This window comes from Bubalus kerabau, chromosome 14, assembly GCF_029407905.1.
Source record: "Bubalus kerabau isolate K-KA32 ecotype Philippines breed swamp buffalo chromosome 14, PCC_UOA_SB_1v2, whole genome shotgun sequence".
Classification (NCBI taxonomy): Eukaryota; Metazoa; Chordata; class Mammalia; order Artiodactyla; family Bovidae; genus Bubalus; species Bubalus kerabau.
In genome coordinates this window covers 83,906,240-83,919,940 of record NC_073637.1, presented here as the reverse complement: position 1 = coordinate 83,919,940, position 13,701 = coordinate 83,906,240, and the positions used below count along the sequence as shown (strand labels likewise).

The 13,701-nt window shown below is 43.5% G+C and overlaps 1 protein-coding gene and 1 non-coding gene across 6 annotated transcripts in view; one reads left to right on the top strand and one right to left on the bottom strand.

The window, feature by feature from the left end:
* The window catches only part of COL14A1 (collagen type XIV alpha 1 chain), a 230,700-nt gene that overhangs the window by 200,054 nt on the left and 16,945 nt on the right, over positions 1-13,701 (bottom strand). For all 5 annotated transcript variants that reach the window (XR_008702439.1, XR_008702440.1, XM_055546785.1 and 2 more), the window contains exons 3-4: positions 10,553-10,669; positions 5,586-5,729 (exon numbers count right to left, since the gene is read on the bottom strand). Coding sequence is in view for 3 of the 5 variants with exons in the window: in XM_055546785.1 (XP_055402760.1) it covers positions 5,586-5,729; positions 10,553-10,669 (261 nt within the window). In the remaining 2 variants the exon portion in view is untranslated. The remainder of the gene's footprint in view (positions 1-5,585; positions 5,730-10,552; positions 10,670-13,701) is intronic.
* On the top strand, positions 1,371-1,473 carry LOC129627464 (U6 spliceosomal RNA). The gene has a single exon (XR_008702612.1). It is a non-coding gene; the product is annotated as a U6 spliceosomal RNA (small nuclear RNA).

Sequence of the window (13,701 nt, the reverse complement as noted above, 5' to 3'; positions counted from 1 at the left end):
TCCCCCTCACAGGGAGCCAACACGTAACTGAAATGCAAAGTGGAAAAGGAAGCCTTCCAAACAAAGTTATTTTAATTTCATCCTATAAAATGTTATTTGGGAAGAACTAAGCTCTCTATATTGCCAATAAAAATAACAGAGCTGAAAAATATATATATGCCTGTATGCATGCTAAGTCACTTCAGTTGTGTCCAACTCTTTGCGACCCCATGGACTGCAGCCTGTCAGGCTCCTCTGTCCATGGGATTTTCCAGGTAAGAATACTGGAGTGGGTGGCCATTTCCTTCTCCAGGAGATCTTCCCGACCTAGAGATCAAACCTGCAACTCTTATGTCTCCTGCATTGGTAGGTGGGTTCTTTACCACCGGCACCACCTGGGAAGCACACTCCCACCCAAATATATATATATATACATGCTTCATATAATTTATCTAACTAAGCAATTAGATGCTTTCACTAAGATTATTTCAGCAGAGCTAAGCAAGCTGAAAGCAAATGCATTTCCTTTTAAACGTTCGAGGAAGCAGCTAACAAAGCTTTTTAAGGCTACTTATGCTTCTTAGGCTGCTAGTCAGTGGAATATTTGCCGCAATCAATCGCACTAAACCTTAAGACTAAAGTGAAATGAATCATTTCTCTTTGTCCTTTTTCCTGCTTCTCACAAACGTTAAGAAAAGTTATTTCCCTTACTCACGTTGGAATGTCAGAGGCCAGAGACTGAAGCACAGTGCCAATAAAATGAGACAGAGGCTGATTTATAGTGAAAATAACATGAAACTCTTTCCCAGAGCTTTCAGACATGTGAACCTCAAAAGAATGTAACATTTTAAAACATCTGTATGTCCTGCTGACAGGTGGATTGGCCAAATGTCTTTGTTCAGAAGTTTCAAGACGTAGCAGGTTAATAGAGTTTTTTTTTTTAAGAAAAAAATCACAAAATACAACTTACAAAATGTTACTTAGAAGAGAATGAAGAAAAGGAAGGGAGGATAGAAAAATCCACGGCTGAACACAGAGTCCTAGAACCCACGGTCTCTCCGGTTTGTGGATTAACCCTTTAAAAAGCTACTGTTATTTGAACATTGCTCATTATTAGAGAAACACAAATCAAAACTACAATGAGGTATCACCTCACACTGGTCAGAATGGCCCTCATCAAAAAGTCTACAAACAATAAACGCTGGAGAGGAAGTGGAGAAAAAGGGACCATCTTGCACGGTTGGTAGGAATGTAAATTGATACAGCCACCATGGAGAACAGTATGGAGATTTTCTTTAAAAAAAAACTAGGAATAAAGCTATTATATGACCTGGCAACCCCACTACTGGGCATATAGCCTAAGGAAACCATAGTTCAAAAAGGCACGTGCAGTACTCGCTTCAGCAGCACATATACTAAAACTGGATACAGAGAAGATTAGCGTGGCCCCTGCACAAGGATGACACGCAAATTCCTGAAGCGTTCCATAGTTTTCCATTTCACACCAGTCAGAATGGCTGCGATCCAAAAGTCTACAAGCAATAAATGCTGGAGAGGGTGTGGAGAAAAGGGAACCCTCTTACACTGTTGGTGGGAATGCAAACTAGTACAGCCACTAGGGAGAACAGTGTGGAGATTCCTTAAAAAACTGGAAATAGAACTGCCTTATGATCCAGCAATCCCACTGCTGGGCATACACACTGAGGAAACCAGAAGGGAAAGAGACACGTGTACCCCAATGTTCATCGCAGCACTGTTTATAATAGCCAGGACATGGAAGCAACCTAGATGTCCAACAGCAGATGAATGGATAAGAAAGCTGTGGTACATATACACAATGGAGTATTACACAGCCATTAAAGAATACATTTGAATCAGTTCTAATGAGGTGGATGAAACTGGAGCCTATTATACAGAGTGAAGTAAGCCAGAAAGAAAAACACCAATACAGTATACTAATGCATATATATGGAATTTAGAAAGATGGTAACAATAACCCTGAATATGAGACAGCAAAAGAGACACTTATGTACAGAACAGTATTTTGGATTCTGTGGGAGAGGGAGAGGGTGGATGATTTGGGAGAATGGCATTGAAATACGTATAATATCATATATGGAACGAGTCGCCAGTCTAGGTTCGATGCACAATACTGGATGCTTGGGGCTGGTGCACTGGGAGGACCCAGAGGGATGGTATGGGGAGGGAGGAGGGAGGAGGGTTCGGGAAGGGAAACACATGTATACCTGTGGCGGATTCATTTCAATATTTGGCAAAACCAATACAATATTGTAAAGTTTAAAAAAAAAAAAAAAGACACATGCACCCCGGTGTTCATTGCAGCACAATTTATGATAGCTAGGACACGCAGGCAAACTAAATGTTCATCAGCAGATGAATGGATAAAGCAGTTATGGTACATATATATAATGGAATTTACTCAGACACAAAAAGGAACACATTTGAGTCAGGTTTAGTGAGGCGGATGAACCTAGGACCTGTTGTACAAAGTGAACTGAGTCAGAAAGAGAAAAATATTGAACATTAACACATATATGGAATCTAGAAACATTTTTCTGCTGAACCTATTTGCAGCAGACTTGTGGACACAGAAGGGGAAGGACAGATTGAGAGAACAGCATCGAAACATACGCATCCCCATACGCAAAACAGCTGGGGAAGCTGTGTGTAACCCGGGGAGCTCCACCTGATGCTCATGACAAGGCAGAGGGGTGGGACGGGGTGGGCATGGGAGGGAGGTTCAGGGGGGGACGTGTGTGTATTTACGGCTGATGCACATCGCTGCACAGCAGAAACCAGCACAACATCATAAAGCAATTATCCTCCAATTAAAACATAAATTAAAAAGTAAGCTACTGTTGTCTGAAATGATGTCTGGGATTTACATCAAAATCATACGAGACAGGGGGCTGTAGGGGTATAGATTGACAAGATTGACCATGAAGGGTTAATTGTTGAAGCCACTGATGGGTATTTAGGGGTTGATTTTACAATTCTGTCGATTTTTTAAGTTTAAAATTGTACTTAATGTTGAGTTGGGGCTTTTTAAGGAGTCTAAGATTGCCGGGAGAAATATCAATAACCTCAGATATGCAGATGACACCACCCTTATGGCAGAAAGTGAAGAGGAACTAAAAAGCCTCTTGATGAAAGTGAAAGTGGAGAGTGAAAAAGTTGGCTTAAAGCTCAACATTCAGAAAACGAAGATCATGGCATTTGGTCCCATCACTTCATGGCAAATAGATGGGGAAACAGTGGAAACAGTGTCAGACTTTATTTTTCTGGGCTCCAAAATCACTGCAGATGGTGACTGCAGCCATGAAATTAAAAGACGCTTACTCCTTGGAAGGAAAGTTATGACCAACCTAGATAGCATATTCTAAAGTAGAGACATTACTTTGCCAACAAAGGTCTGTCTAGTCAAGGCTATGGTTTTTCCTGTGGTCATGTATGGATGTGAGAGTTGGAGTGTGAAGAAGGCTGAACACCGAAGAATTGATGCTTTTGATCTGTGGTGTTGGAGAAGACTCTTGAGAGTCCCTTGGACTGCAAGGAGATCCAACCAGTCCATTCTGGGGGAAATCAGCCCTGGGATTTCTTTGGAAGGAATGATGCTAAAGCTGAAACTCCAGTACTTTGGCCACCTCATGAGAAGAGTTGACTCATTGGAAAAGACTCTTATGCTGGGAGGGATCGGGGGCAGGAGGAGAAGGGGACGACAGAGGATGAGATGGCTGGATGGCATCACTGACTCGATGGACGTGAGTCTGAGTGAACTCTGGGAGTTGGTGATGGACAGGGAGGCCTGGCGTGCTGCAATTCACGGGGTTGCAAAGCGTTGGACACGACTGAGCGACTGAACTGAACTGAACTGATCTTAACAATGAAGTAACACAGAAAGTTAACCAGGACCAACCTCTCCTGTTCACATGCACGACACACAAAACTCTGCCCACAAATCAGACAAGACGCCTCCAGGAAGAGGGGGCTGCTGCGATCTCTGGTCCCTAGACTATAAGGTCCGTGGGGGCAGGAACGTGTCGTGTTCCCAGTGCCTAGAATAGGGCCTGGTACTTAGTAGCCATGCACTTAAGTGACAAAAAAAATTTAGTGAATGAATGAACATCTACTGAAAGGCAAAAGAATCAGGACCTCTGCGGATAACTTTTAAATTCAACATCAGGACAAGTTTCCTAAGGGAACAGGGCCATCATGGATGGGGCCACCCCAGAGGGTTCCCCTCTGCTTAGAGTGCCTCCGGATGCAACTCCTTTGACCAACTCAGTATCTGAGACTGACTCAGATATGAAGACATCGCCCATCCATGCTCTTTCCAGCCCACTCCTGCAGCAGAGATAGCACCTTCTTTCACAGAGTCCTAAAAGCATTTATTGAGTACCTATTATGTACTGGGTAGATGACATGTCTAGATAAGGCTCAGGGACAGTGTCAGGGAGAGGATTTAAGAACCAACACTTAAGGAATTATGGTTTTCTCTGGATATCTGCCCAGGAGTGGGATTGCTAAGTCATACAGTAGTTCCATTTTTAATTTTTTAAGGCACTTCCATGCTGAAAACCGTAACTGCAAAAGACGCATCACCTCACTGTTCACGGCAGCACGATTTACAATAGCCAGCACACGAAAGCGACCCAAATGTCCATCAACAGAGGAACGGATGAAGATGTGGCCCACACATGGGATGGAATGTCACCCAGCCACAAAGGAGCGAAACTGTGCCATTTGCACAGAAGTGGACGGACCTAGAGACTGTTCTACAGAGTGAAGTAATATAAAACAAATACCGTATATTAATGCATATGCGTGCAATCTAGAAAAATGGTACCAATGAACCTATTTGCGAAGCAGGAAGAGACAGAGAACAAACATATGGACACCAAGTGGGGAAAGGAGGGTGGGAGGAATTGGGAGACTGGGATTAACATACATAACGGGCTTCCCAGGAGGCACGGTGGTAAAGAATCCGCCTGCCAGTGCAGGAGACACATGAGATGTGGGTTCGATCCCTGGATCGGGAAGATGCCCGGGGGCAGGAAATGGCCACCCACTCCAGTATTCTTGCCTGGAGAATCCCATGGACCAAGGAGCCTAACGGGCTACAGTCCATGGGGTCGCAAAGAGTCGGACACGACTGAGCAATTGCGCACACACATTTAAAATAGATAACTCGTGAGAACCTACCCTGTAGCACAGGGAGCTCTACTCAGTGCGCTGTGGTGACCTGAGGGGAAGGAACTCTAAGAAAGAGGGGTCTATGCATGCAGATAGCTGATTCACTTTGCTGCAGAGCAGAAACTAACACAACACCGTAAAGCAACTATATTCCAATAAAAATTTTTTAAACTAAAACTGAAAGGATGAGCAGCAGTGCAGTGAAAAGGGCAAAGGAAGGGACAGAAGAGCACTGGAGACAGAAGGAACTCATGGAAGGGTAGACTGAAGGTCTCCTAAGATCTTGTCAAATCTAAACAATCCAGGGTTAACCTGGCACAATATTTACGACAGACTCAGACTCAGCCCTGGGACAGAGTCCCATGGCAGCACTCTATTCTGGAAATACGTACTTCTGAATTGACCTTGGACTGGCTTGCTTTCTTTGTCTTTATTGTATGCAATAATCTGAACCGTGTAATTCTGGTCTGGCATAAGACCTTGAATAATTGCTTTCGTTGCAGTGTTCTGGAGATTCAGTTGATTGGTTTTCCCACCTAAAATAAAACAGAAAGATAAATTAGTTCTAAGAAGTACATTAACTGTGTCCATTAAGAAATTTCATTAACCAGAAATCTAGATTTTAAAGGTGAAGATATTTAAAAACAGGTATAATGGTGAGTATGGCATAATACTTATTTTTCGTATAATTTCCATCCTCATTTCCAGTTATATTCTTTGCATTAGACAACTTAAACAGTTGTCTAAAGTAGGTGAAAACACATTCACAAACATCTTTCGCATAACACACTGTTGCTTTGATACACTAGGGAAAGCCATGGCCTGAGATCAGAAGGCAGTCAGCCCTGAATGCCAGATACACTCTGCAAGGAAAGAAGGCCACCTGAAAGTGAAGGGAAAGATACAGACGGGCTGAACGCAGTTACCGACACCGGCAATTTCCCTGCGGCCTCTCTAAAGTGAGTCAAAGCATCTCTGAAGCATTAGAGATCTAATTACCCCGAATCTGAGCATCACTGGCTCGGAATGCTGAAGGAACACTCATCGTCTGGCTACTTAAAAGTTAGCTTCTTTCTGGAAAAGATCCCAAACTCCCATGGTCTCTCCATCAAACCAGACTGACCTCTAAGTTTTGCTGAAAACGCTAGTGATTCAGTATCAACTTGACAGCAAAGTTCCAGACATGCATTCTTCTCTATTTCTGGCAGTGGTTACTGCCTGAGAAAAGGAAAATTAACTTAAAACTGCTCCTCCAGCAGTAGCAGCAAAAGGGCCAGAAATTTGCTGAATTAATCAAGTATAACACAGGCTACAGTACATTTTAATCACAGGTGGTGCTAGTGGTAAAGAACCGCCTGCTAACGCGGGAGACATAAGACACGCGGGTTCAGTCCCTGGGTGGGGAAGATCCCGGGAGGAGGGCGTGGCAACCCCCTCCAGTATTCTCGCCTGGAGAATCCCGCGGACAGAGGAGCCTGGCGGGCCACAGGCCATAGGGTCACAAAGAGTCGGACATGACTGAAGCCACTTAGCACTCAATAAAATAAAATTAGTTATGTTAAGTCTGAAAAATGATCATCGTGTCACCTCTGCTGCCCACCACTGTAAGGCAGAGCTGAGCCTGTCTCCTGCCAAAACCCACCTCTATACATGCGTTTATGTCCAAGAGGCTACACTTGGTTTCAGAAACACCTATAATTTAAAACTCATCCTTGACAAAGCGCACCAGATGACTCCTTCACTATGTGTTTCACTAAAAAGAAAAAAAAAATGCCTTAGAAAAACTCTGTGCACTAGAATTCCTGAGAGACATACGGTATACTATTTTAAAGACTTTGAGAATCCTGTAATAAAAAAGCTTTAACTCTGTTTAGAATGGCATTCTTCAAATTTATCTGACCATTAAACCATTTGATTATATAACAGCTATCCTCTTATATCCTGCTAAGTATCATGGAAAGCGCTTTGGGAAAGACTGGCATAAACAATACGCAGAGCTCATCTCCTAGTGCTGAATCAGCTACAAACATGCTGTGTCTAGATTCATTTATTACTCCTTTTATTTACTCTATTTATTTTAGGCTTGATCAAGTCGATACCGGAGTGTCAAGACTGTCTTCCTGGCTTGGGTCACGGCAGCACGGACACTGGGTCACCACGGAAAATAAACCCAGTTTTCATTGAGAAACTATCTGCTTTCTTCCTCCGTTTCTGCTTGTCATTGGGGCGTTTAAGCAGGAACTGAGGTCTGCTTTTGGAGACGCTACAGCAGAGATGGCCGAGGGGTGAGGCTGAAGTTGATTCAAAAACCACCCAGGTCATTTCTTTTTAAAAAAGATAATTTTATTTGTTTATTTATTCTTGGCTGCACTGGGTCTTCACTGCTTTTGCGGCTTCCTCTAGCTGTGGTGGGAGAAGGCACAGCACCCACTCCAGTGCTCTCGCCTGGAGATCCCACGGACAGAGGGGCCTGGTGCGCTGCAGTCCATGGGGTCGCAAAGAATTGGACCCAACTAAAGTGACTTAGCAGAGAAGGCACGGCGCCCACGCCAGTGCTCTCGCCGGGAGAAGCCCACGGACGGAGGGGACTGCTGGGCTGCAGTCCATGGGGTCGCTAGGAGTCGGACATGACTGAGCGACTTCATTTTCACTTTTCACTTTCATGCATTGGAGAAGGAAATGGCAACTCACTCCAGTGTTCTTGCCTGGAGAATCCCAGGGACGTGGGAGCCTGGTGGGCTGCTGTCTCTGGGGTCGCACAGAGTCGGACATGACTGAAGCGACTTAGCAGCAGCAGCAGCTAGCTGTGGTGAGCAGGCTTCTCGCTGCGGTGGCTTATCTTGTTATGGGGGCTTCCCAGGGGGCACTACTGATAAAGAACCCGGCCTGCCAACACAAGAGACATAGGAAACTCGGGGAGACATGAGTTTGATCCCTGGGTTGGGAAGATCCCCTGGAGGAGGGCATAGCAACCCACTCCAGTATCTTGCCTGGAGAAGCCCATGGCCAGAGGAGCCCAGTGGGCTACAGTCCACGGGGTCACAAAGAGTCAGACACGACTGAAGTGACTTAGCACGCGTGCACACATCGTGCTGAGGAGCACAGGCTGTGGGCGGGCAGGCTTCACGAGCTGCAGGACACGGGCTCCGCAGTCGTGGTGCAGAGGCTTAGCTGCTCCACAGTATGTGGGATCTTCCTGGACCAGGGATTGAACCCGCGTCCCCCACACTGGCAGGCAGACTCCCACGCACTGCACCCCCAGGGAAGTCCTCCCATCACTTCTAAGGGTCTGATCCTTCAGTCACACTTGCTTGGAGTACTGAAGAGTTTGGTGTTACCAGCAATTAATCAAAAAAAAAAATTAACCTACTGATTAATTGGAGGGAAACTAATTATTTTTCAGGACAAAGGGAATTCTCAGAGGTACGACAAATAAGGGACTTTTATACTGACCGTTAGCATCACAATAATGTTCAAGAGCCTCTTAAATTTCCCATGATGGTTTATTTTAGAAAACAAACTGCATTTTTAGAAGTCAAAGTTATTTAAAAGTCGGGCAGTGTTCTACAATGAAAACTCTGAACGGAGGCTTGAGAATAAAGTAAAGCTGTCCATGACTGAGTCACTTCCGCGGGTCAACATGGGGAGAGTGTGTGTCGTTTTCTGAACCAGAGTCATTCTACGGAGTCTGTGCCTAACATGTGCTAATAAGGAAAGGTTTCTTTTTAGTGACCAAGCAAGAAGCCAAACATGTCATCTGTCTGATTTGAGATTTTAAATCCACTACAGAGTAAGATGTCCCCACTTGGAAGTAACAGAGCATGTCTTCCTCTTTAAATGAGTTGGGATGAGGCCTCCAACAGAAGGGGGTCCAGCTCTCTGTGACCATTTTTATCACCAACAGAAGGAGCAAATGTTACATTATATAAATAGATACACATTACACAAACAGGCTATTATTGAGTATGTATGTACTATGTGAAATTGGATTTTATGGGAAGAAGGGAGACCTGAGAGATACACTGCGGGGCTTCTTGCTACAATCACGGCTAAGGCTTACTGAGCCCTTGGATCGGCCGGGCACTGCCGTGCTTCGTTTACCGGCTCATTTAGTCCCACAGCCAGTCCTTCCCGTGAATTTGCGCGGGAAACTTCACACTCAGGCACGGATGCAAAGGGCAGGCTGCGGGCCGCACATTCTGTATTTGTTCTCAGGCAATGCGGCGGGCCGTTCCCAGACCACGCTCTGAGTTTCAAACCTCGGGGCAACCCCATGAGGCGGGCACCAATACCGCCGCAGGTTCCCTGGAGGAGGAAACTGAGGCGCTGAGACACTCAACGACCAGCAGGAATGAAGGAACGAGGGCTTGAACCAAGTCTCCATGACACCCGTGCAGCAGCAGCATTCCTCTGCACGCTCTGTATTTTTGTTTGTTTTGTTTTTTTGCCACACTGCATGGCTTGCAGGATTTTAGTCCCCTGACCAGGAATTGAACCCCTGGGCCTTGGCAATAAGAACGTCAAGTCCTAACCACCAGGGAATTCCCAACATGCTCTGTACTGTTTCAGTTGATTATAAATCAAAAACATGAAATGAGAAAGAAAAAACACAACCAAAATTTAAATGTTAAAAGTTTTACACAACTATTTTATCCTCATGATCAGTAAGTCTGTTTAACTTTTGCTTTTCTTGCTTTAATGCATCATTTGTGCCCACTCTGTCTACTTAGAGTTTATAACTTAATGCATCACTGCTGAATAATATTCTATTAAGTTAATTAATTGTAGGTGGCTCAATGGTAAAGCATCTTCCTGCCAATGCAGGAGACTCAGGAGACCCAGGTTTGATTCCTGGCTTGAGAAGATCCCCTGGAGGAGGAAATGACAACCCACTCCAGTATTTTTGCCTGGAAAATTCCATGAACAGAGGAGACTGGCAGGCTATAACCTATGGGGTTGCAAAAGAGTCGGACACAACTTAGCAACTAAAGAACAACATAATTAATCATAATTTACTCAGCTGGTCACAACCATTGGAGGTAACTTTCAAGCGTCCATAGACCAAAAGCGTTCATCCACGCTGAAACAGAGGTGGGGAGGATAAACCAAAAGCGTTCATCCACGCTGAAACAGAGGTGGGGAGGATTTTTGATAGTATGAAAATTACTGTGAGCCCAATAGCTAGGCTTTAGTTTGAGGCAATATTATTTTCTTGAGTAGAGGATAAGATTTCAAGCTCAAAAGATTAAATAAAACAAAAGTCTTTCAAATGAGATTAAAGCAACACTTAGCACTATACATCTTAGTTTCCTGTGTGCCAAAAGTTGCTAATACTCTAAAACACAGCTGATTTTTTTACCTGAAGCTGGAGTCACAAGAAGTTTGTATCCACCAAATTTCCCTCTTGGAGCCTTCCATGAAATCTGGATACTATCATGAGATAATACATTATATCTTAACCTTGTGGGTGGAGCGACTGAAAAGGAAAAACAAAAATTGTTTAAACGTTGAAGCTTTTAAGCTCTCATTGTTAAACTGAAAAGCCAAAGTAATATAATCAGAATACTCAAGACTCAAGACTTCACGTTCTTTCTACAACCCCATTAGTGAATTGATCTGTTTGCAAAATAACACAAACCCAAGAGCATTTGTCTCTGACTCAAGAGGTAAGCATTTGCCAAGTAGTACTGATCTTGTGTACTTTTTCCAGTGGTCATGTATGGATGTGAGAGTTGGACTATAAAGAAAGCTGAGTGCCAAAGAATTGATGCTTTTGAACTGTGGTGTTGGAGAAGACTCTTGCGAGTCCCTCGGACTGCAAGGAGATCCAACCAGTCCATCCTAAAGGAGATCAGTCCTGGGTGTTCATTGGAAGGACTGATGTTGAAGATGAAACTCCAATACTTTGGCCGCCTGATGCGAAAAGACCCTGATGCTGGGAAAGATTGAGGGCCAGAGGAGAAGGGGACGACAGAGGATGAGATGGCTGGATGGCATCATTGACTCGATGGACATGAGTTCGGGTAGACTCCAAGAGTTGGTGATGGACAGGGAGGCCTGGCGTGCTGTGGTCCATGGGGTTGCAAAGAGTTGGACATGACTGAGCAACTGAACTGAACTGAACTGATCTTGTGACAAGCAACTATGACTTAGGGTTAGAATGTAATACCCTAGTCTAGCTTAATGAAGCCGACCTTGCAAATAATTTTATTACAGTACAAGGATGAACGTTTCTGCTTTGAACACATGAACTTTTGTAATCTAGGTAGACTATGATCTGTTTTATGCCTCTAGGTTTCCACTTTATTAATTTGGTAATTTTTATGATATGATAATTTAAGGCTATTACAGACATGTTATAATAATAAGATCAATCTTTTCCAATAGTTCACTAAAAAGGTCTATACTGCTTTTTTGTGTAAGTCATTCAAACTTCAAAACATGTTCTTGGAACTCTACATCAATGTTCCAGAATTTCAAAAGAAATCCTTTCATAAGACTTTTACTGTATAATATATAAATTAGTTTGTCACAAAAGAAAATTTAATGCTTGACAGAAAAGTTAGCACTTATTACCTATTTCTATGCCTGGTATTTCTTTCCCACTTTACGACAGAGTCCAGGGAAGGAAAGAAATACTCATTTCAATAGGTATGTAGTATTATGTGGGGTTTGGTTCCCAGTTCTGTCATTTATTAGATGAATAATCTTGAGCAAGTGATTGCTCCATTCAAAGCCTTGTTTTTAGAAAAGGTGGCACAGAATAAGCAACATTGTTAAAGAGAACAGTGGACATTATCTGTTCTAATATGTACAACAAATGTTTGTTCCCATCCAGCCTCACTTCATCTAATGGATGATCTCTAAAGCTTATTGAATACTCACAAAATTATATTACTGTCCAATTTTATACATAAGGAAAGCAAGAAGACGCTAAGACATTCATCCAGGTTCACACACTGGCTCATGACCATCTTTGACCCCAAACAAAATGCTCTTTTTCTTCAGGAGAAGATTTATATTAAGAAGTCACCCTTCACTGAGCTAGAAGAATGTGCGATTTACTCCTCATCAACTCTCTGCTCATCTGAAATCAGTGAGTACCTAAGAACACAATCTCAAGAGCGGTGTTCTCTTTCCACTTGCCCTTTGCTACATTTCAGTAAAGAATGCTAGTCAAGCAATAAGCAGACTAGCTTCCCATTCTCGGTTTGACATGAATGAGTCTCCATTTCTCCAGCTTATGGGAAAGTATGGATTTATCGTAAGAACTACTATTCCGAGCTACAAGAGAAGGTTGGCTAAACCTAAATTTGGATGAACAGAGGCACTGATACTAGTTTGCTTCCTCTGGAACTGGGGGAGAAAATCTTTATATAGATAGATTCTTACTATTTACGGAAGAAAATTAAAAATAAGAATTTAAAAATGTTAAACAGTACATGCAGTTTCTGAGCCAAACCTTGCCAGTGGGCTGGTAGACATGGTTGGCCGAGCTTACTGCAAGGTTTGGCATGAACTCACAGGAGACAGGGGGTGGGCGCACCTGGGAAGCCTCGAGTGAAGAGCACAAGCAGAGGGGAGGCTGCCGCCTGGGCAGTCCCCGAAGGATCGCCCTATCTATCTGCACCCAGGCATCTTGCCTGACATCTCAAGGAGGGCAAAGAACTAACACTCAGGATTCCTAGGTTAAATCTTAGAAATCTTTGTAGCGTGTGCTACCCAGGCGAGCTTCTAGCCTGCAACAACTTTTTAGTCAATAGCAGACCTTCTGAACCTCCAGAAGTGATGAGGGTGGCATGGACCACACCCAGACACCAGATCACGCCCAGAGAACATGGGTGGCGCTCCAGAACCCAGAATGGCAGTATCTTCCATTGAACCACCCCAGGAAATAAAAGTGAAGCAAAGGCAGCAACCCAATCCATCAATGTTCAAAAACAGTTTACAAATGGTTTATATGATGACAGTCCCATTGCAACTACTAGCAAAAAGCAATATTGCCATTTTCTTTTATCAACAGAACCCGTCTATTGCCTATGTATGCATAAACAGTCTCACAGTTATTAAAAGGAAATCTTGGTTAGACACAAAGTTTACATTTCCTTCAAGTTTTTGCCTTTAGGGAAAAAAAGCAAGAAAAGAAAGAAAGCAGCATGAGGTCAGAGCTTCAAGCTTCAAAGACAGCCCTGCTTCCGCGTTTGGACAGCCCTGGGGCTTCCGCCAAAGCAAGGACAGAAAGACCGACGGGAACACTGCGAGCACCGTGCAGAAGCCATCGTTCTCACTCACAGGCCAAAACGTGAGTATATTTAATACCAGAGCCATGATTTTTCTTTCTGCAAGCACTCAGGAGCCTCTTCAATAAGTTTATGTACTGAACTCCAGTAATAAATATAGATGCTTGCATGAACTTGACTCAAAAGTCAATCTGTGTCAGTTAAATCTTTTTTTTTTTTAATTTCAAGGTATTTTTTTCTTTTTGATGCAGTTGTAGATGGAACTGTG